The 23,891-nt window shown below is 44.7% G+C and overlaps 2 protein-coding genes across 3 annotated transcripts; one reads left to right on the top strand and one right to left on the bottom strand.

Moving 5' to 3' along the window:
* Positions 1–246: 246 nt before the first annotated feature.
* Positions 247–5,513, bottom strand: thoc6 (THO complex 6). Its single transcript, XM_035180610.1, has 13 exons — positions 5,381–5,513; positions 4,325–4,416; positions 4,181–4,245; positions 3,960–4,063; positions 3,283–3,320; positions 2,761–2,809; positions 2,507–2,578; positions 2,291–2,393; positions 2,157–2,206; positions 1,916–1,978; positions 1,435–1,545; positions 644–772; positions 247–438 (listed from the first exon to the last, which is right to left on the bottom strand). Exons 1-13 carry the CDS (start codon positions 5,393–5,395, stop codon positions 358–360), a joined length of 972 nt encoding a protein of 323 aa, XP_035036501.1. The 5' UTR covers positions 5,396–5,513; the 3' UTR covers positions 247–357.
* Positions 5,514–6,498: 985 nt separating this feature from the next.
* Positions 6,499–21,757, top strand: si:dkey-89b17.4 (zinc finger protein 646). Of its 2 annotated transcripts, none has more exons than XM_035180588.1 (5): positions 6,499–6,688; positions 11,095–13,852; positions 14,398–15,507; positions 16,656–17,253; positions 20,996–21,757. In XM_035180588.1, exons 2-5 carry the CDS (start codon positions 11,304–11,306, stop codon positions 21,278–21,280), a joined length of 4,542 nt encoding a protein of 1,513 aa, XP_035036479.1. In that variant the 5' UTR covers positions 6,499–6,688; positions 11,095–11,303; the 3' UTR covers positions 21,281–21,757. The 2 variants fall into 2 exon arrangements, with proteins under 2 accessions (XP_035036479.1, XP_035036477.1); XM_035180586.1 differs by having other exon boundaries at positions 6,501–6,688; positions 16,656–17,518; positions 20,850–21,757.
* Positions 21,758–23,891: the final 2,134 nt, after the last annotated feature.

Raw genomic sequence — 23,891 nt, forward strand, 5'->3', positions numbered from 1 at the left:
AAACCAGAGTTTATCTGCAATATTCAGCCAAGAACAGAGTTGATTTAATGAGGAACATATATTTAACGTTTAACATTTTAAGTTTATTTTTAATTCTATAAATTAACAAGTAATTTTCTTTCATTGTGTTAAGTTTCCAGTTTCATCTAAACAAATTGTGTCAACGGATTAACAGCAGGTGGCGCTGATCCTTTAGTCGCTGCTGTTAAACCACAGGAGATGAAGAAGAGGAGGTGACACCTTCACTTTGTTCTAAGTCTGGTTCAGTGAGATGTTTTTATTTTCCACCACAAAAACAATTTGAATAAAACAACAAAAATATTTTATTATCTTCACAGTAAAAGAGAGAGAGTGGGTTCAGAAGCTGAGTGAGAACGCTCGGTACGACAGGTTGGTGAACACGTCGATGTGGTCACTGCTTCCTGCGACTGTCAGAACCTAGAGACACACACACACACACACACACACACACACACACACACACACACACACACACACACACACACACACACACACACACACACACACACACACACACACACACACACACACACACACACACACACACACACGAAAGTAACATGACGATTGTTAATTTGAATATTAACAATATTTAAGACAGAGGATCAAACGACAGACTCACTTGGTGCTCGGAGCTGTTGGCGTTGAGCTGCAGCGAGTTGACGCTCTGTAGAGAACACGGGATCTGAGCTTTGACTTCGCCCCCCAGCAGACAGTGAGACACGCACGCACCGTCACCCACCGCCAGGATCTACGTCAACATCACGACACACGACACGCTGTACGTTAAATACAACTTTAGTGTTAACACTTTGACCTTCAGGATTCTACTGGGGCTGAGAAGTGACACAAATGAGGTCATCGTCCTGAGACGTCAGTTTCCATGAGATCATGATTCATAGCAGCGTCACTTCCATCAGCTTCATCTTAGTCCTCGCACAGAGTACACATGAAAATGGGTAGGGGGCGCTATAGTGTAAGTCTGCCCCACTGATTTGTCGTGAAGCCAACACATCGACTGTGCAGTCAAGTAACAGTAACTTCCTGTGTCATGGCGAAACGCAGCAGACACCATCATAAAGCTCTTTTTTCCTGATTAGTCTTGCGCTGGGTCAATTTTTCCTGTGTCCAGTAGATGGCGCTGTGACAAAGTATTGTCACGTCGACGTCTTCAGACTGGAATAGAGTTCCTTAACATACAAACGGATGTAAATTGTCAAAATTGCAATGAAATTCAATACAACCAACTTCCTGTCAGGTTGAGGCTGTTTACAAGAGACATAGGTCTGCCTGTTAAAAGGGCGTGGCCCATACTTAAGCCACACCCACTCACACCAGGTTAGGCTCACAAACTACATTCAGTTTAACGATGACAATATGAATTTGTCCTCTGGCGCTAACGAGTTGTCTCACCATGTCCTGGTGGAAGGCGGCTTGTCGCTGGCAGCCCGTCAGAGGGAAGATGGAGGTGGGAGACAGAGAGCGGAGGTGCCACAGAGACAGAGACGGACCTCCACCACACAGCTGCAGGACGGAGGAGACAACACGTCACAAAATCTGTTTACACGTAATCATTTGATCGTTGACCGTCTATAAATCGTCAGAAACTTTCGTATAAACTCAAAGTGACGTAAAGCTCATGTTCGACACAGAAATTCGGAATCCTTGTTTTTGTTTAAAAAAAAGTATGTCCATGTATGACGACATCACGTGACCTCATGCATGGACGAGGTCTCGTGACATCCTGAGGCGTCAGTGGCCTAAAAATAATTGTGACAAAAACACGATACTTTCAGAGACGCTGAAAATCTGCCTCTTGTGGTCAAAATAAGTCTTTACACCTCCACTGTTCGATTTCTCCAGGAGGACTTGAACACATCGTGTGTTTTCTTACCATCCAGTCAGAGTCGGTGGTCAAGCAGCTGATCCACTTCCCGAACTGAGGCCGCGCACAGCTCTGCAGAGGACAACATGGTCAACACGGGACGGGGAGGACAAAATGGTCAACATCTTACAGCGAGGACAACATTGTCAACACGAGACAGCGAGGACAACATGGTCAACATCTTACAGAGAGGACAACATGGTCAACACGTGACATCAAGGACGAGGACAGGAAACAGCGGCGCTCTCACCTCGTACTTGTAGACCTCGATGCAGTGGACACACTGTCCGGTCCTGCTGTCTGAAGGACAAAAACAGCAGTTCTTTAAACAGTGTTGTTTTCAGCGGTCAACAGGACACTCGTCCTACGTCCCCCGTCACTCACCCCAGATCCTCACGGCTCCGTCCTCACTCCCCGAGAGGATCTCCGCCTCCCGCTCCCTCACACTCACACAGTGGACATAGTCCGTGTGACCCTGCAGGACAGACTGAGGACAGAGAGGTTCTCCAGGTGAAATGTTGGACACTGCAGAGGACAGACAACACGTCCTACATGACGTTATTGACATGTGACTGTCTTCATGTGATAAAAGAGACACACCTTGAAGACTCCGTGTTCCAGGTCCAGGATGTGGACATTGTTGTCTCCTCCACCGATGACCAGACTGTTGTCCTGAAACACATCATCACATCAATAATGACTAAATATAATATAGATACTACTAATAACAATACACTAGTACTACTAATAATAACAACAACAACAACAACAACAACAATAACAATAATAATAAATGATTCAACAACAAACTGAGCTCAGATTTTCAAACTAAACAAACATGAGTCTGAACTCACTCTGGACTGAACCATCATCGAGTTGATCTCAGGAATCTCAAGACTGGACCTGAGAGAGAGACAGACAGTTAGAGGGACAGACAGACAGTTAGAGGGACAGACAGACAGTTAGAGAGACAGACAGTTAGAGGAACAGACAGAGGGACAGACACAGTTAGAGAGACAGACAGATAGAGGGACAGACAGAGGGACAGACCGACAGTTAGAGAGACAGACAGTTAGAGGGACAGACACAGTTAGAGAGACAGACAGTTAAAGGAACAGACAGAGGGACAGACACAGTTAGAGAGACAGACAGTTAGAGGGACAGACAGAGGGACAGACAGTTATAGGAACAGACAGAGGGACAGACACAGTTAGAGAGACAGACAGACAGTTAGAGAGACAGACAGTTAGAGGGACAGACAGAGGGACAGACAGACAGTTATAGGAACAGACAGAGGGACAGACACAGTTAGAGAGACAGACAGTTAGAGAGACAGACAGAGGGACAGACGGGTGTCCTGCTGTAATGTGTCTCACTTGTAGTTTGGTCTTTTCGTCCACAGAGGTTTGACGTTCTGAGGAAACAAACATTCAGAGTTACAGGAGTTTAACATATCCAGGATCTGTTCATCCAGCTGAGTCTGACCTATCACAGTCAGGCTCAGGGGTCACATGACGCTGGGGATCAACTCGTTAAAGGTCCAGTGACGAGGATTCAGGTGAAAAATCTATTGACTGAAATTTTATATTAAATAATCCTAGTGATGTTTTCAGGAGTGTGTTTCATCTAAATTATACAAATTGTTGTTTTATTTAGGGGTTAGGGTAAAATATAGATAATATATGATTTTATATTTACATCTGGGGGTCCTCTCTATGGAGGCCGCCATGTTTCTTGTAGTAGTCCAGACTGGACAAACTAAACACCCTGTGAGTTTTTATGAAAACTGAAGGTTACCACAGGTTCTCTCTCATGTTTGGAGGGGGGGGGGATGAGGTCACTGAACTACGAAGCAGGATTCATGGTTATCAGGTAACTTCTGGTTAAATTCAGAGTTTTCAGTCCTATGAAGCTTGTTCACTTATCGGGCTAAATCACCATGGTAACTTATGCTGAACAGCTGACCTGCTCCAGTTTAAGTTGGAGATAAGAGATCAACTGTCCGTCATATGTATAAATATATATATTTATCTATTTATTTATATATAGTCACCTTCTTGATGAGTTCAGTCCAGCTCCAGGCGCTGATTTCTCCGTTTCCGGTGCTCAATAGGAAACAGTCGGTGGAGAGAAGAGAGAAGATCGGACCTTCGTGAGCTGAAGAGACGACAAGAGAACAAAGTCAAACCTGAAACAACCTGAAACAACATAATTAATCAGTTAATTAGTAATTAACTTATCTGACGTCACAACACGAGGAAGTGGACAACTCACCTGTGAAGGTCAGAACAGGTTTCTGACTCAGTGCTGTGGCGTCTGGACTCAGAGCTGCAGACAGACTGAAACAACAAAACAACTGTTTAACAGATCAACAACACAACATCGCAGCTTCAGCTCCAGTTTGACTTTCGGTCTCACCTGAAGAGGGCGATCTCACCGTAGCTGTTTCCAGCCGCCAGGAAGCGGCCGCAGGGGGAGAAGCTCTGAGAGAAGACGGACATGTGGAGGAGCTGAAACAAAAACAGCACCTGTCTTGGTGAAACATATTATTACACCACATTCAAAGTTCAGTGTGTAGAATGTAGTGACATCTAGTGGTGAAGTGTCATGTTGCAGCTGAATATGCCTCGCCTCACCCCCCCTTCCAAACATGAGAGAGAACCTGTGGTAGCTTCAGTCGTCATAGAAACTCAAAAGGGCTACTGTAAAAAACATGGCTGCCTCCATATAGAGGACCCGCTCCTGATGTAAATATAGAGTATTTAAATCTAAAGTATTTAAATCTAAAGTATTTATATATAAAGGGCCCATTCCAGGGTAAAGAAAACAACAATCTGTACAGTTCAGTGAAAACATCACTGGGATTATTTTGCATTCAGATTCTAACAATAGATCGTTTCACCTGAATCTTACACACTGAAGCTTTAATGTGGAAATAAACACATACACTGCTTTATGATACTGCAGCACCACCTGCTGGTCGTACCAATAACAGGAGCTTATCAATAACCAATGATCATTGGAGTTGATCAGTCGATCAGACGAAATTAATCTGAAGCTATCTCAGATAATCAATAAATGATTTATCATGGCCTTTTATTTTTGGTCACAAAGTTAAAATGGTTGCGTTAAAAACTAGCTGTTTACAAACAGAGCAACTAATAGATAAACTGAAGATCAGTCACTGTTCGATTTTCAACTACTTCTGTCTAAAATCAGTCAGGGATTTTATCTGAACTACGAACAGAATCCAACATCAGTTTCTACTAAAACAAGATTATTCAGCAGTTTCTGCTCAGATTCTCTGTGAAGTCAGAAAACGATGAAAACTAACGTAGAGAAGAAGAAAACGCAGTAGAAGAAGAAGAAGAAGAAGAAGAAGAAGAAGAAGACAAAGGGCCAAACAAGCACATTTCAGTTTGTTGGTTTCACAGTTTGTTCATTTGACAGTTGGACAAAGATGAAGAACTTTACCTCCACTGGACCCATTCTGCTGCACAGAGCCACGCTGAACCCGCAGAAATATCACAACAAGGCTGCGCGACGCAAAGAGGGAAACGCTCCAATTCAGACGAGGAGTGATGACGTCTGTACCAACGCAAAGTACCCTGGGATATGTAGTGCAGCGCTGTACGAGCAGTTATGGGAAAATATAGAATGTAAAAGAACATGAATAATATTATTAATAATTAATTGATGTGATATTTAATATAACAATATTATTTAACTGTTATAAACATAATTTACAATTATACAGCAACAAAAACATAGTACTATATGAAAATGTGTTAATTAATGTGTATATACATATACATGTGATATATGTTAGCAGCATATTGATAATAATGTTCATTATTGTTAATCATGACAATAATGATTATTATTTTAAAATAATATTTATTATAAAGAATCAAAATGATAATCAAAAAGACAATTCCTCATCATCATCTTCATCATCACCACCATCTTCTTCTTCTTCTTCTTCTTCTTCATCATCATCTTCATCATCTTCATCATCACCACCATCATCTTCTTCATCATCATCATCTTCATCATCACCACCATCATCTTCTTCTTCATCATCATCATCATCTTCATCATCACCACCATCATCTTCTTCACCATCATCATCTTCTTCATCATCATCATCATCTTCTTCATCATCATCATCATCTTCATCATCACCACCATCATCTTCTTCATCATCATCATCTTCACCACCATCATTTTCTTCTTCATCATCATCATCATCATCATCTTCTTCACCATAATCATCATCTTCTTCATCATCATCATCATCATCACCATCATTTACCATCATCATTTTCTTCTTCATCCTCATCATCATAATCATCATCTTCTTCATCATCATCATCATCTTCTTAATCATCTCACCATCATCATCATTTTCTTCTTCTTCATCATCATTATCACCATCATCAACTTCATCATCATCTTGATCTTCTTCATCATCGTCTTCATCTGTCTGTCTCGGTTATTCTCTGCGACGCGCGGCAACCCGCGCTGCCGCGCTGCCGCGCTGCCGCGCTGTGCCGCGCCGCTGCTGCAGTTGCGCATAGTGACGCGCTGCCGTGTGCGCTCCGCTAGCAGCGGCAGGAAGTGAGTGTCTGAGCGGCGGAGGGGAAAGACCCGAGAACCCGGAGTCTGCGGTGGAGCGGGAGGAGGAGAAATAAAGAACCATGTCTAATCCGTGAAACGTGCACATTCTGCACCTCCGCGCCGTGCATCGTCCACCCGGCGGCCACAGCGGCCATCAGAGGGGTGAGTGAGGAGCGATTCTCGGCATAACACCGAGGTTTGTGTGCGCGGGGCCGCGGTGTGTTTGTCCACATCTTTGTGTAGCTCCGGGTTAGCCTCGGGATGCTAATGCTAGCTGCAGCGCCAACCTCTAGCAGCCCTCGCGGCGGCCGCAGCTTCACCTGCGGGCGGTGTGGGTGCGGTGTGTGGGTGCGGTGTGGATGAACACGTGCGTGTTTAAATCCACGCAGCTGCGTGATTGTAATGTTTTTATTTAGTTGTTGTGAAAATTTCTCATGGCGGGGGGAGGGTGCTAACTAGCCATGTGCTAATGCTAACGCTAGCTCGGCCGTGTCTGTTTTCACCGTTTTATTCACGAATCGTTTGACCGTGACGGAGTGAATCGCTCCGTGTTGCTCACTCTGTGCGGCCGCGTCGTGTTTCCAGCGGCCGGACTCTTCTCTGGCACCGGGTGTAGCCGATGTGCTAACGGGCTGTGTGTGGGGGTAAGAAAGCGACGCTAGCTCGTTAGCAAGGGGGAAAATGGCTCGCTGCTCGAAAGCCATTTTCCGACGGAGATGGGGTCTCAGTGAAAGTGGCTGATGGCCGCAGGTTCAGTCCCGCTCTGCTGGGAGCATCATGTCGGACATTCGTGGCTGAAACGACGCGGCTGTTCACGGATCACAATCGCACTCGGTTCCCTTCCACGGCCGTCCGGGGCTCGGGTGTCACTCCCGCGGTTAAATCGGGGGTCGGTGGAAGGAAATGTCGGCGGCGATGCTCCGCTTTGTCCCGATGATTCGTGCTGGGGCTGAACCGACAGGAGACGGGCCAAGGTCAGGGAGCCCTGCGGCTCCTGCGGCTCCGCTTCGGCCTGATGGAGCGAGGAGCCGCAGGAGGATCCAGAGTTTCAGATGTTTGTGGAGAATAAACGTGTTTCCTGCTGGTTTGTATGAAGCTGTTTACATGAGGAGAGAGACGATGATTGGCTGCTGATTCAGAAGATGATCGATCACATCATTGAGTCTCATGTGGAATAAACACGGAGTCAGATACAGGTTTTAAAGTTTATAACTAACCAGCGTCTCCAGCTGCTGTTTAAATGTTTCTATTCAATGTCACTAAAGTACAAAGGTAATCAACCATCGCAGCTCTGATGTGAATATGTGCAAAGGGCAACTTCGCGTCAGTGAGATATTTGTGTCATGTTATGAACATGCTGATGTTTAAGTCGACTCTGAAATGATGGAAATTAAAGTGAATTTTTACAGAATGACAAACTATATGTAACAATTATTTATTATCAGGGAATCAGCTACTGATGTGTAATAATAAAATGTTTGATTTAAAAAATGTGGGAAAAGAGTTGGATGTCAGAGTCCATAAACAACACTGCACAGTTTATAATTAAAGATATTCACATGTGATCAGCTGGAGGTATTAAAGAATTTTATTGATCATTAGAGCTCGATCAAAAGGGGTGTGTGTGTAATAAACATCTTTTCTACATAGTTTATTCGGTGAAATAGTAGTTTCCACTGCAAAATACTTTCGCCTACACTCTTCCACATACAGATTACAGATTTGTCACAGTAACTGAATGTGAAGATGTTAAAATGAAAACTAGGTTATAACATGATGAAAAGCAATTTGTGGATTTTAATCTGTTAGGATTAAAATGAAAAGTGTCTCACGTCAAACATCTGGATGATTTGTGATGTCTGGTGTGTCGGACACAACAAACCTCCAGTAGAATATCACCTGTTTGATTTATGTCAATATATCAGATATTTTCATTGTCACTTGTTCACACGAGAAACAAAGTGAAGTTTCACGTGTCTCTGATCATAATTAAATATGAGCTGATGAACTCTGTTGCTTTGATCATATCTCCTTTTAATATCAGTCACAGAAAAATGGTTCTTATGTGTTTAAAGCTTTTCCAGCCCAATGTCTATATAAACATCCTCAATATAGAAAATAACAGCATTAGGTGTGATTATAATAAATATATATTATATATATTAAACATTTTACAATTGTCTGGCTTTCTCCAGTTAGTATATTATGTAAGTATTAAAATCAGAAATATTATTTATCTGAAGTCACTTCACTGATTCTTTACAATGTTTTTGACATGAACCCTTTGAGGATGTCCTCAGAACTGAGGCTTTCTCCGGAGTTTGTCTTTCACACATGAACAACCTAGCAGGAGATTCTCCGCTCAGTCGTGTTCACAACCACACAGCGTTCAGGTGAAGGTGCAGCAGACAGAGGCAGGAAGTAACATGAATTCCACTGCAGAGATCATGAGATTTTTTTCTCCAGCACATGACACAGGAGTCGGCTCTTATAACCCAAAACTCTTGACATCTACATCTGTGTCTTCTATTTGTGTGGCGCCGCTTTTTCACATTGAAAATTCATATGTTTGTCAATTAATACGTCACTTCCTGTCTCTGTCTGCTGCTCCACCGCTCACCTGAAGAATGTGAACGAGTCCGTGCAGAAAACTTCCTGTTGCAGGTAAAGTCTGGACCAAATTCTCCGGACTTTATCCGCAGGTAATGTCTAAAAAGATGGACACAGGCTTCCCCCCCCACCCATATGCAGGATTTTTCCTAGAGAATCTTTAGAAGGAAACATGGAAAGTCTTTGAGAGGTTCTTCAGAAGGTGTGTGTGTGTGTGTGTGTGTGTGTGTGTGTGTGTGTGTGTGTGTGTGTGTGTGTGTGTGTGTGTGTGTGTGTGTGTGTGTGTGTGTGTGTGTGTGTGTGTGTGTGTGTGTGTGTGTGTGTGTGTCAGGGCAGATTAACATGGTGGCCTGCTGTAATCTGGTACAGATTAGAGACAATCTTGTTACAACTGTCTCAGCCATTGACTCACTTAAATCACTCTGGTTCTTTAAGAACTATTGATCTGATTAGTGACTTGTAAGTTGACTGTGTGTAATAACGTGCACTAACGCATCTTAATTATCTCCCAGCTACTAATTTACCTTTTACTTTATTTATTCTTCAGCAGGTGTATTTGTATTTCGACCAAATTACACAAATGACTGAATAATAATCTGAATAACAGAGGTTTGAACCCTCACTAGTCTCGCGAGTCAACGACTCAAATGCACAACGATGGATTTCAATGTATCACATCCACAATTTTCTGACACATCGCTGCTTTTTCATGGATTAATATCAGGGGATAGAATCAGTCAGACAAATATGAACTCCCTTTGTTATTTAGAAAGTACTTAAAAAGTATCATATACTGTTGTTATTTCAAGTGTGCTGTAATATACAAAATAAGGTTTAGGTTAGACTCATATGCTGCACCTAAAGCTTAAAAGGACAAACCCGCCTGGCCCCCCTTAGCAGCACCACTGCACTGAAGCCATTACTCCTCTGATGTTTTCTAATCATCACACTTAGAACTGATCTTTATAAACACCTGCTGAATTCATATTTATGGTTCTGGATAAACGGCGTCGCTTCTTCTGCCACAATGAAGTTAAAACATTGTTTTACGTCGTAATCTGCGGAAGAACTTCTGTCTGTGTGTGTTCGTCTCTGTCCTTCACACAAGAACTGATAACCACGTGTATTTAGTTATTAATCGATGTCAGATCATTGGTCACTTTAGCCTGATGTCCTGACGTCTCGTGTTGTGTCGCAGGTTTAAACATGTCTCATAAACTCCAGAGCGATTAAAACAATCACAAAGTAAACGTCCTGTACGTCCTAATAACTTGTGATACGTGGTGGTGTTTATTGTTAAAGTGTAAATTGAGGACATTTGCTTTCAGAAGTGCACCTCCTCCGGTCAGTGCACGTCTGAAAGCAGCTACAGAGTAAATGACCTTCCTCTGGTCGGAGACCTTCTGACTGTTGGTGGGGGGCAGCGCAGCTCTGTGGGGGATTCAGAGCAGAGCGTCATCCTCTTTACACTGTAAACAAAGGTGTGTCCTGCAGAGGGCTGTCAGGTGTGACTGGTGCAGCTGTATATTGTCAGATCCAAAGGCAACGTGACTCGTGTTGAAATCCTTCAATTAAGATACAATCACATCTTTTGACTCTACGATGAAAATTCATGCAATGATCTGCTGTTGATAAGGATAATTTGTCTTTTTTGATCATTAAATGATATTACAAAATTAGAATGTCACTCAGTAGAGCTCACACAGCTCATCCAAATTCCCCCTTTTACACCAAGTTTACTGAAAATCTGTTCATTTTGACCTAATGCTTTATGAGGTCAAAAGATCAGCATGTTGAATAATGTTTCACTATCTTACATGTTTGAGAATTGTGGTATTGTTGTCTGTTAAAATTCTCAGATGAGCTTGAGTGTTTTTTTAGTTTTTTTTTTTTAAATGTTAAAGCTAAAATGAAGACTCATAAAGTAACCACCTTCTGTTTTCTTCTTGTCTTCACAGTGAGACCGACCCCAACAGGGTCACCACCTCCAAGGGTGGGTCCCGATTGGCTGGACCAGCGCTGGTGGCTCTTGGGAAGAAACTGGCTGCCATCTTTGACCTCCACTGAAGAGCTAAGCCCCACTGTTCCTCCTCCACCCCCCTTACATCACTGTTCATTGCTCTGTTGTGAACCGTGAATCCCTCCAACTGATTTGCTTTAGAGTACTATGGCAATGCATGATATGAGTCGTGCCAAGGGATTCCCCTGTAAAGAATGTGATATGGTTTGCCCGAGTACTCCAAGTCTTCTAGAACATATGAAAGCACATTATCAGCAAGAAGAGACCGGACGTTTTGAGTGTGAACAGTGTGGCCGAATTTACAAGCACGCAGCTAGCTTAGCTAATCACAAAAAGTCTCACGAAGTGGGGTCCTTCCAGTGTCCCGTTTGTACCCGTACCCTACCCAACGCTGTAGCTTTGAAGAACCACCTTCGTATCCATACATTGTCTCCCAGTAGTGCGCACACAGAAGAAGAGAGCGAAGAAGTACCTGAAGACGCAGGCCACGACGAGAGGGACTACGGTCTCGCCCAGGACCTCTCCGACGGGTTTGGCCGCTCCCATTTGAATAATAGTGGTATGGGACATAGCGTCCTACAAAGCCACGAGACAGAGGAACACGGAAAAAAAGGCTCCCCTGAATCTGACGACGCTTGGGACAGACCGTTCAAGTGCGATCAGTGTGACAGAACCTACCGGCATCACGGTAGTCTGGTGAACCACAAGAAGTGTCACCAACAAGGAACTTTTAAGTGCTCTGTGTGTTTCAAACAATTCAGCAACCTGGCTGCCCTAAACAGCCACGAGAGAACTCACTCGAAGTTCAAGACTCCCGGGGCATCAATGGTGAGCAGCAGTGGTAGTGGCAGTAGCGGCACTCAGTCATCCCAGAGCGAAGACACAGCCTCGTGTTTCTGCCACCTCTGCCAGGTAGCGCTGCCAAATAAAGCAGACTTTCAGGAGCACATCCTGCTGCACAACACAGCCTCGCCCTCCCTTGGCCTGCCCCGCAGTTTCCCAGGCATCATGCCTCACAATCTGAGTGCAGTTCGATCCCCAGCATACACACCAGCCCTGGGGGACCCTTTGCCTCTGCCACCCCTGCCCACTGAGAAAAGAGGTCCCTATGACCCTATCATGGGCCCTCCAGTCAACAATCCCATCTACACGTGTGCATACTGTGGCGCAGGGCACCCAGATCTGGAGACTTTGAAAGTCCACTATTTAACCCATGATCCCCACCCTGCTTCCCATGGGCAGGACGGATCCATCCTCAACTCTGACACACTAAGTTCTGGATCACAGGGCTCAGTATCTTCTCCATCTGGAGGCCGTGTGCCCCAGGCCCATTCTCCAGATGATGGAGAGCGCCGCTTTAAGTGTGGGGAGTGTGGAAAAAGTTACCGGCATGCAGGAAGTCTCGTGAACCACAAACGTTGCCATCAGACAGGCCACTACCAGTGCACCATCTGCTGTAAGCAGTACCCTCACCTGGCAGCACTACACAGCCACCTACGAAGCCACAAGGGACGTTCCTCAAACCAGCCTATTAATAACGACAGCAATGACTGGCTATCTCCAGAGCCACTAACACTGGACTCCCAGCAGAGCTATGTCCAGGAAGGCAGTGGTGCCACCACTCCAATCTCACTGCCAGGGAATCTCGGTGATGCTGCCCACTTTGTACCAGATGGTGGTCACAGCAGTGGGTTGGACTCGCTTGAGTTTCATGATCGTTTTGATGGCAGTTCACTTTCCCAGAGCAACTCAGCGCACCGTCAGGCTGACAGACATGTGTGTGCTGACTGTGGTGAGATGTATGGAGATGTATCAGGCATCAAGTCACACATGTGTCCCCGCCATGGCCAGCAGCCACAGCAGCAAGGCAACATGTCCAATGGTTTTATGGGGAACATGAACTATCACAGCTCTAGTGGAACCTCATTACCTGCTGGAAGCTCCAGTAACTTGAAAGAAGGCGGCAGCCAACGACAGTACTCCCAAAGCGGAGGAAAGAGAATGGGGAACAGTGACAAAGGTGACGAGGATGATGGAGAAGTGTATCAGTGCTCTGTGTGCGGTAACCACTATGCCAGCCTCAGAGCTCTTAGGAGCCACCTGCGTAGCCATGCCAACAACCCAACAGGACCAGGACCTTCCAACCTGGAACAGGATTGGAGAATGATCTGCTCCACCTGCGGCCAGAGCTTCTCCAGGAAGCAGGACCTCCTGAATCACCAGTTAGTCCATGGCCCCCAAAGGCCAGATGGCCAGCAACAGAGTATTGGAAGCAGCTCAGCTAATGGCAATGACAAGATGGATGGGCGCAACCACATTTGTGTTGACTGTGGCATGTTTTTCGCTGACCGCCACCACCTAATCACCCACCTATGTCCTGGTAAGAATCGGGCCAGTTCACTGAGCAAGCAGGGCCTGAATGGAGCCAAAGGGATGTCTGGAGGTGATGGCGTTGGTGGTGGGGTTGCTGGGGGGAGCCGTGATGTTGGTGGTGATGGACGCAGGCCTATGGTTGACCAAAGTGACAAGCCCCACAAGTGTGACCAGTGTGGACGAGGATACAGACACCCCTGCTCACTCCTCAACCACAAGAAGTCACATAAAACTGGTGTTTTTCGCTGCTTGGTATGTCAAAAACGCTACTACAATCTGCTGGCTCTCAAGAATCACCAAAGGACCCACTTTGACCTGAAAAGGTAGGTCCCTGATTCTTTGCAATTTTCTGTCAAATACTGTACATTTTAAAGACAATGCAAATGTTTACCAATATTTGAGGAAATGTTTGGAATGCTATCTGAGTTTGGCATTAGGGTAAGAAATGTTTTAGTTACACTTTATGACAAGTGAATGAGTTAAGTTCCAATACAAAAGACATGTCCCACAACTGTTGATAAATATTGGACATTTACTTATTTGGACACAACTGCTGTGTTAACCATGTCAATCATTGTGTTGAGTTAACTGTTTAATTCCATCTTGGTCAATTCTCCACACTCATAATTTAATTTAGAATTGTGGTTTTTCTGAAGGCTGTCTGCCATGGTATATATTCAGATTCATAGTGAGTGACATAACATTATCCTCTCGCTGCCAACTCTATAAGGACTTTGACTTGTCGGCCAAAGTTGATCAAATAATAGCCTCCACAAAGAGTCACATTAAATAGCACTGCTACCCTGATATTGGTTGAAGATAATTGGTTTCTTGTTTCTATTGTTTTTTCTACCCATCCCTGCTGCAGGCACAAGTGTGAAGAATGTGGTAAGGCTTTCAAGATCCAAAAGCAGCTGATTAACCACCTCCGTCTACACGAGGAGCATCGGGCCAAAGGTCTCGTCCGGACTGGCCCAAACGGTTCCCGCTTCCAGCAGCCAGGCCCATCTCAAATGCAGACTATGAGAGGAGAGTCATCGAAGGGCCAGGCAATGGGTGTCAAATACAGCCATCAGGGGTTCAAGAAACCCTACTCTTCAGCTGGAACTTCCAGACCTCAGAAGTTTGACCCTGCTGAAAATGGACGGCGGCCTTTTGCCTGTGAAGAATGTGGAAAGACATACCGACATGCAGGCAGCCTAGCCAATCACAAGAACCTTCACAAAATTGGGGAGTACCACTGCAATGTTTGCAACTCTACGTACCCCAACAGGCTGGCAATGAAAAACCACCTACGTCTCCACTTTGCCCAGAAGAAGCATAACTGCCAAGAGTGTGGGAAGGGCTTCCGCACTCAGAGACAGCTAGCTACCCACTCTACAGCTGGCCTGTGCAAAGGCCCGCAGGGCCCTGGGGCCCAGATGGATTTTGAGTGCGATGGCTGCTGTGAAGGCTTTGCTACTGCTGATGAGCTTGCAGCCCATGACTGCCCAGCCCAGCACCTGCCTTCGTCCTCCTCCACCAACAGCTCCACCAACATCAGCATGGAGAGAAGCTCTGTTGACCTGGACTCTGATGAGAGACCCTACGCCTGTGACCTGTGCAGTTGCGCCTACAAACATGCAAGCTCCTTGCTGAACCACAAGCACACCCACAAGACAGGCAACTTCCGGTGCAACTTCTGCGACAAGCCCTACACTAACTACATGGCGCTGCGGAACCACATGCGCATCCACACGCAACGGAAGAAGCACATCTGCCACACATGTGGGAAAGCCTTCCGGCTGGCCAGGTTCCTCCGCAACCATCAGAAAGTCCACGAGGAGGGTGCTACCCCCTTTGGCTGCCCCAGCTGTGGGAAGAGTTTCCAGGGGAGGTCCGGTCTGGCCAGGCATCGCTGCGGGGAGAACCAGGTAGGCATGGAAGTCAGGAGGAAGCCCACTGCACCCACGGGAGAGGGCGAAGAGTGTCGGTACACGTGAGTTCTCGTCAGTTGTTTGTGATTCTTCGAAGTTGAAAAAAGTAGAAGATAAATTTAGGTCTCTACATGTCTATTACAGGTATATGATCTCCAATCCGGCTTCCTTGGGACCATACGCGTGCCGGAATTCGGATTTTTCTGAAGTTTGGACAAATTGAATTAGTGGAGAGACCAGATAAGTCAACCCTGTTTGCTTTCAGTTAGCATATATCACACACTCAAGTTTTTTAGGGAACCTACAATCAAACATGTTTACTGTTTTCATGCTGTTTTCTTAGCACACTTTGTCACAGATTTGTAGAATTCTTTGTGTAGCACATTAGCAAAATCTTAAGCATTGATGTTGTGTGTTCCTCACTCTTGCTCTGATGTTGACTGTAGTTTTTGATTTGTGTGTTTGTTTTCTTTAGTTAGAATAAATATACTGGCCATTTATTAGCCTAGAAACTGCAGTTATGTGATGGGACATTGTGATTGTCTTGGCAAATTGAAGTCACAGGGAGGATTAGGAAGTATTTGGAGCTAGCTGCACTGCACATGTCTAGAGGTTCATGGATTCTTTACTACTGCACAGTTGCTGCACGCAACAACAGTCTGACATGATTGAGGTTCTACTGGTATGTTTGATTGGTTTGCATCCTATATTCAGAACTAGTAATCACCCAAAAGAAGGTGGTGAAGTGTCAGGAAATTGTTCTCAGTTGTGAAAGAAGCTGTTTGAAGCTTGTGTCCATTTGTGCAGTGCAGGGAGCAGCAGATACCTCCCAGTTCCCTACATGAATCCCACTTAGTCCATAGTTTCTCCCATGTCCCTTCCTTCCTGACCCACCCGGCAGTCCTCTCCCCTATGACCTTTCTAGCAATCATAACTTTAATTGGTACACCACTTTGTTATAGTCTTCTTTAAAAGCTTTAAGCCGGATTTCAGATCATATACCTGTATGTACAACATCTTAGATGATGAGTAGTTAAAATGTTTCAGTGATTCTGAAAAATAAAGTGGTAACCAGTAGCCTGAGATTAATTTGGCTAGAATAATGAAAACAAACAACCGCCTTCCGTTGCTAATCTCTTTTTCTTTCCTTCTGGCCCTCCTCCCCTTCCTACACCCCCCCCCTTGTTTTTACGTCTTTGTATCTGCACAGATGTGATCAATGTGGCCGCTCCTACCGCCATGCCAGCTCCCTCCTCAACCACAAGAACACCCACACCGTCGGCATCTACCACTGCGCTGTGTGCCTCAAGACCTATTCCAACCTGCTTGCCCTGAAAAACCACCGCCGTATCCACTCTGAGACACGGCGCCACCGTTGCCATGATTGTGGCAAGGCCTTTCGTGTTTCCTCCCAGCTCTACAACCACCGCCGAGTCCACCAGAAGCAACGGGAACTGACATGCCGGTCCTGCCAACGAGCCTTTCCTACGCAGTCCAGCTTCAGACTACACATGGAGATCACCCATGGCCAGACACCACAGCCCCGCCAGCCCAGAGCCCAGCAGCCCCGACCAGGGGGCTCCCAGGAGTTGGGCTGGGGGTCAGGCCTGGACCTCACCTTGATGCAAGAGCAAGGACTCAACCCAGGCAGCGTGGCCAAAGCCCGCAGTCGTGGGGGCAGCAGTGAGGTCATTAAGTCCCATGTCTGCGACCAGTGTGGGCGGTCTTACCGCCACGCCAGCTCCCTCCTCAACCACAAGAACAGTCACAAGACTGGGACCTACTTCTGCAACTCCTGCCAGAAAGAGTTCCCCAACCTGATGTCCCTCAAGAACCACCGTCGGATTCACACAGAGCCCAAACGCTACCAGTGCCCGGACTGCGGCAAGTCCTTCCGTGTCTCCACACAACTCATCTGCCACCGCCGCATTCACACCAAGGAAAAGCCGTTCTCCTGCCAGCACTGCGACAAGCGCTTCTCCTCCAAGTCCAACCTGAGGCACCACATGAAGGTGCACTGGAGCGGCTCAACGGCGCCCCCTCCCATGGCCATGGGTGCGCCCAACTTCCTGGGTATGCCCGGTGGCCCATTCATATAAGCTTTGGGATGAGTGGGGGAGGGGGTGGGACTGTTGGGGGTGGGGGTCAAATGGGGGGAGGAGGGGGGGCAGTCACATGCAAAGGTTTCTGGAGGTGCCAACACTGCTCTTCCTCCTGCTCATGCTCCTCTTCCTCATTTCCATGTGTGGCTGTGGTGTGTGAGTGAAAGACAGTGTGTGTCAGTCCTGGTCCTACATGACGTGAACATACCCAAACACAAAGTGGACGCCACACACACACACTCACTCTGACACTTGGCTGAAATGGAAGACGTGCACATACACTCAGTTGCTCACACGTCTCTAGTATCTTTCTAAACTTTTCGAGCCGAGGCTTATTCACGGATGTTCCCACAAGGCCATGCGACTGTCACTCTCAGAAGGACTGACTGACGGGGGGCAGGGGGGCAGGCTCATGGACTGCAGACAGACATGATGTAGTTTTTATCAGCTGCATGGACTTCACTACGCCTCCCTCCTGCATGTTGCCCCCTAACACTGAGCTTCTTCCTCGCTCTGGAACATCAATGAGGATTTGGGCCACAGACTCTGAGCTGAGTCCAGACTGCTCAAGACCAGCTCGTGAACACTGAGTCCTGTGGTTGTGACGGTTTGACAGAGCTGCTGTGAGGGTCTGATGCCTTCTTTTCTAATGAGACATCGTGTCCGTGTCAGTCTCTCGAGTCAACCGGTGTCAGTGTTGTTTCTGATAAAGTTCGTGGGGAGTTTTTTTCTCGATGGAATTTTCTCTTGTTGCCTTCGTCACAATGTTTTTAATCCATATTCTGACCAAGGTGGTCCGAACCAAGTCCAGACTGTTTTTATCCTAGTGACCAATGTGTCGATGCAGAGGAGGTTCTGGTAAAGTTTGGCTTCTTTCTCCTTTGTCCCTGAATGGTTTGACAGCGACAGCAAAGACTTGTGTGAGTTTTTATGGTTGAAGAGAAGATGCTTTGGTCTCTGAGGGTCTGCTGTAACTGTATGTGTGTGTTTGATGAGCTTCATGCTTTTGCAGCTTCCACGTTCACCACTTCCCGATGCCTCATTCTCACTTCTGGGTTTAACAGCAGGAAGTCACGCATTCGGCTTTGACAGAGCAATTTTTACATGATGTCACTGCAGCGATGTGTTTTGACGTGATTTTCTGCTTCGAGTTGTTGACTGTAGTTGAGTAGAAAATAACCACACCTCCATTCCACAGGAAACCAAACGATGCGTTGCTGTAACGTGAGGGAACATTTTCATGTAGATGAGGTTTTACACGCTACGCTGCAGAACGACTCGAGATTATAGGTAGCGGTGGGCGGTGCCACGTCACCGATCAGAATGATCTTTGTTTTCAGAGCTTCTCTCAAGGATGGTGTAAAGGTAAACTAGCTCAATCCGGTTCTTACTGTGCGTACACTGAGGTTAGTTGTCACGCTGTGATGATGATGATGTTTGTTAATAAAGGAAAACTCCGTGATCCTGGGTCGTATTTTCTATGTTGTCAGTGTAAATGATTGACGGGGATCATCTGTGAAAGAGCTGCTGTGATGTCATCAGGGCTGAACCAATGGCCGGTGGGATATGATGGCGCCAGGATTCATAGAGACGGCCCCGTTTGATGACATCACAGCAGCTGTTTCACACTTGACAAGTTAATCCTTCAATCAATTTCAGCGACAACATAGAAAACGAGGCGGCGTCGGCTCATCTCAGTCTTTGAGTCTGTTTGTGTGAACATCAGGTCTCTGGTCTGTTTCTCGGACTTGTTACGATATGACGTGAAGTGGCAGCTGGAAGAGGAACACTGATGACGACAGGAAGCTGTAAATGTGTTGTGTTGTTGTAATCTTACCTTCAAGACCTCTGTTATACGAAGGAAAAAAGACGACAGATCATTGTAGTAATGCATTTATTTATATTATCCTCATATTATTATCATTAACACGTGTAATGGACGGCACTAGTCTTTAGGATGTGAGTTTAGAGCTTTGTTGATGTACCACCCCCCACCCCCCATCCCCATCCCCCATCCACATCCCTCTGTTCTGTGGAGATGACAGAACCGTTGATGGACTCTGAAGATTTAAGGAACTGGAACGTCAGAATGGAAAGTGTTTTTTTTACCCAGTGAAGTTGTCGCTCTCGGTCAAGGCTTCCCATCATCCCTTTCTTCCATATTTATCTCTTCTCGCCCCCGTTTCACAGAAATCAAACTGGCGTTGAAAAGGGACGACTTGGTGATTCTCAGTCCTCATCATTTGAACCTTTTTTATGTTTCATGGTAACCTCTTGTATTTATTGATGTTATTTTCTCCCTTTTTATTTAAAATCGTTTTTGACTCTGTGTGTTTAAAACCAGTCTGTCAGCGTTTCCACCAGCACTGGTGCTAGTTTGAAAAAAGATGAAAAGTCAAAGCCGTGCAGTGACCGTCAAGTGCTGTAGGAGTCATGTGATCTAGACACAGAAATAACTGTACATTCTCTATTTTTATTTTTACATTTGCTTCCTTCACCATGTTTGGTTTTATTTTCTTTTTAAATATTACATTTTTCCGGCCTGCATTTAAATAGTTTTTAGAGAAGAAAAAGAAAACGTTTGGTTTGGAACTATAACCCTTTTTTTACTTTAAGTTCTAACTTTTGGTTTCCATGCATATATGTAACGCTTATTATACACTTTTATAAACTATGTTTTGATAATTCATTTCTTAACAGAAGAACTTGTCCATATACTATAACCCTTACTGCTGAGTACTGAAAATAAATAGCTGAAAAAACCCCAGAGTGGAGCTGAGTGTTTTCAATGCTCTTCAGTGGTCACTTTGTTAGGTACAGCTGGTCACTGTAACACAGACGACCTTTAACCTCTGACCTTTTAGGTTCTTCTGTCCACACGGTGATGAACTGCTGCTGTTTAGTTTAGAAGATATTAAACCTATAGACTGTATATAAAGACCATCAGTGACTGTATATAAAGACCATCAGTGACTGTATATAAAGACCATCAGTGACTGTATATAAAGACCATCAGTGACTGTATATAAAGATGATCAGTGACTGTATATAAAGACCATCAGTGACTGTATATAAAGACCATCAGTGACTGTATATAAAGACCATCAGTGACTGTATATAAAGACCATCAGTGACTGTATATAAAGACCATCAGTGACTGTATATAAAGATCATCAGTGACTGTATATAAAGACCATCAGTGACTGTATATAAAGATCATCAGTGACTGTATATAAAGACAATTCCTGATAGGGGGCATTGATTTTGAACTCTTGGCGATCTTAAACTCTCTTTTCTCTCAGATTTGAGTCCGGTGACGTCACCCAGTGGTTCCAGGGGCTTCATCTGTGGTCAGTGTGGGCGGTCTTACCGCCACGCCAGCTCCCTCCTCAACCACAAGAACAGTCACAAGACTGGGACCTACTTCTGCAACTCCTGCCAGAAAGAGTTCCCCAACCTGATGTCCCTCAAGAACCACCGTCGGATTCACACAGAGCCCAAACGCTATCAGTGTCCTGACTGCGGCAAGTCCTTCCGGGTGTCCACAGCGCTCGTCTGCCACCGCCGTCTCCATACCAAGGAGAAGCCGTTCTCCTGCCAGCACTGCGACAAGCGCTTCTCGTCCCGGTCCAACCTGAGGCACCACATGAAGGTGCACTGGAGAGGTCTGCCGCTCTCCAGAGGGACGTCGTCCGCCTTTCTCACCGTCCCCTCCAGATCTTTCCAGACATAATGTGTCCTGACCCGGTGACACAAGCACAACGGCCACGCACCTCATCACTGCCCCTGGAGGCCTGGAATCTGACCCCTGCTCAAAACTTCATGTTGAAATATATACAATCGAATATTTGACTTTGAAAAACATCAAAGGATTTGTGCGGAAACAAGTCTTGGTTCCAGGTGGTTTTAACCAACAGTAAGAAAACATAATTATAATCTTACATTTTTCCATTAGATCCACATAACACGTGCACAGCTGTTGGTCCATAAAACACCAAAATATCTAAACACTAAAACTTCAAACTTTCCAATTAAATAACAGCAAAAGGCAAAAAATCAGTAGAAATCTACATGTAAACTAGAATGTTTGTGAAGCAGCAGCAGGTTGTCGGGTCGACTCGTTCAAACAGGAACATGTGGGAACATCAGGCGAGGGGCGGAGCCTGTAGAGCAGCAGGAGGTGGAGCCTGTAGAGCAGCAGGGGCGGAGCCTGTAGAGCAGCAGGAGGCGGGACATGACGTATAAACTCTGCTGTGGAAAGATCAGTGTTGTTGTTTACAGCTCATCCACACCGGCGTCGGCCCTCAGCACCAAAAGATCTGGATCTCCTCGTCTTCGTCTTCTACGTGTACGGCTCCTCTTCTTCATCCTGAGATCTTTGTGTTCTTCCAGCTTCACGTCCGTCACGTGTTAGAAACCTCATCAACACGTCCACTCGCTCACTGGGAAGCTTCCACACATTGTCCTGCTGTCTCCTCACATGGACTCACTGACATGTTACAGACATGTTACCAGGAGGCTGCAGGAGAAGATCCAGAACATGTCCAGAGACACTGACTCAGACATTGGTTCTCACAGACAGAACCTGCAGAACATGTCAGGATCAACATTGTTTCTCCTGTGACTCTGACGCTGAGAAACTATTTCCATCTATGTTCATGTATTTCAACTTTTAACATTTATTCTGCCTCCACAGACCAGACCTCCAGGTGCATTATGGGTCTTGTATTTTTTCATGGACGACAGTTTCTGAAACATTTGTCAGATCATAGTTCTTGACCTTGATGTGAGTTTCTGTGAGAGAACTCTTGGCACAGTGATCACATGTTGACTTGAAGTCGACAGTAAACTGACATTTTTGTTCTTCGTAACAACTGTAAAAAAACTTGGAGCTGCAGTGGTAGCATGTTGTAACGTGTTGTCATGGTGACGGTCGTTCGGAGCGGACACGTCTTCACTCAGATCTTCAGGTTAACAACCAAACATCATGACACAGCATTGTTTCTGCCACTGGAACATAAAACACTGTCATTTTTACACACTTTAGTAAAACAAGATTATTTTCTCATAATTATGATTCAGTTTGAATTGAAAATTTATTCAAAATACATGTTCAAAGTGGCAAACATTAGCTTCTGTAAAAATGAGAAACTTGATTCATGGTGGACGAGATGGATGATGGTTTTACAGTCGCCTGCAGACCATTAACATCATCATTGGACTCGTCTTCATCACTTTCTACCTGCATCGTTCTGTTCTGACTTGGTGCCTGATCGCACACGTATATATATATACTCATTGTTTATATATGTTTATTAATAGTTACAAACTAACCAGAAGTAGAAATTAAAAAAGTGATTGTGTGTCGTCGACTTTCACTCGCTCACAATCTGCAGCTGTTTTCACTTCTTGGAAAAACCACAAACTTACTTTTGTGAAAATTCCGATGTGTCGTTGGTGAAAGAACTTTATTTGTGTGGATCGACCAATGAGAGACAAGCACCTGCAGCCGTGGTGATGGCCATTTTGTGTCCCGTCATCTATCCCACATTTCTACAGTTCAGTGTTTTCACAAAGAGAAAAAATATTTAACTTAATGACTTTTTAATCTCACATCTATTGAGCTCATGATGCTGCTGTTGTTTAATTACAGGTTCAAATACGTTAATCTTCATCTGAAGACAGATCCAGGTTTATCATGAAAAACTAAGTCATCATATGAGAAAATCTGGGAAAAAATAAATACATTTTATGGAGATAATAATTTCATGTCTCAATAATTCACTTGATTTCAGTGGGGATACAAAATGGTGCAGTGGAACGTGTGGTGTTGAAACGTAGCCGTAGACTTTTCTATACAAACTGTAGGATGTTTTTATTTCTATGTTTCATGAAGCAGCTGGAAAATATTTTTAACTGTCACTGAAAACTTTAAATTGAAATCATCGTAAACTTAAAATTTAAAACAAACAGATGTTTTTAGTTTTTCCAACAAACGAACCGTTTTTATCCTGTTTGATAAAAACTGCAACAAGTTTTAAATAATTTCACTTCACACGACGGTAATTTAACTTTTTATTGAAAACTTAAACCTTGACTTTATTTCTGTTTATATGTTGAGTTATTGTACAAACAAATCTGATCAGTGACACAACATTAACACCATATAACTTTAATTAGTGAATTAGTTATTAATAAATATACAAATCTCATTTATATATATGTATAAAGATATATGTGTATTTCTGAATGTATCAACACAAATTCATGATGGATTTGTTTTTAATATTTTCCATCCTTCAGTCGCAAATAAACTGACACAAATTATGTTTCTATAATTTTCC

The sequence above is a fragment of the Hippoglossus stenolepis genome, chromosome 16 (assembly GCF_022539355.2).
Source record: "Hippoglossus stenolepis isolate QCI-W04-F060 chromosome 16, HSTE1.2, whole genome shotgun sequence".
Classification (NCBI taxonomy): domain Eukaryota; kingdom Metazoa; phylum Chordata; class Actinopteri; order Pleuronectiformes; family Pleuronectidae; genus Hippoglossus; species Hippoglossus stenolepis.

Coding starts and splice junctions, on each gene's coding strand:
- thoc6 (XM_035180610.1), bottom strand. Junction 3,321..3,959: donor GGACTGAACTCATCAAGAAG/GTGACTATATAT, acceptor TTGTTTCCTCAG/AACGTCAAACCTCTGTGGAC. Junction 2,394..2,506: donor TGGAACACGGAGTCTTCAAG/GTGTGTCTCTTT, acceptor CTCTGTCCTCAG/TCTGTCCTGCAGGGTCACAC.
- si:dkey-89b17.4 (XM_035180586.1), top strand. CDS start 11,304: ATGGCAATGCATGATATGAGTCGTGCCAAGGGATTCCCCTGTAAAGAA. Junction 13,853..14,397: donor ACCCACTTTGACCTGAAAAG/GTAGGTCCCTGA, acceptor TCCCTGCTGCAG/GCACAAGTGTGAAGAATGTG. Junction 15,508..16,655: donor GGCGAAGAGTGTCGGTACAC/GTGAGTTCTCGT, acceptor GTATCTGCACAG/ATGTGATCAATGTGGCCGCT.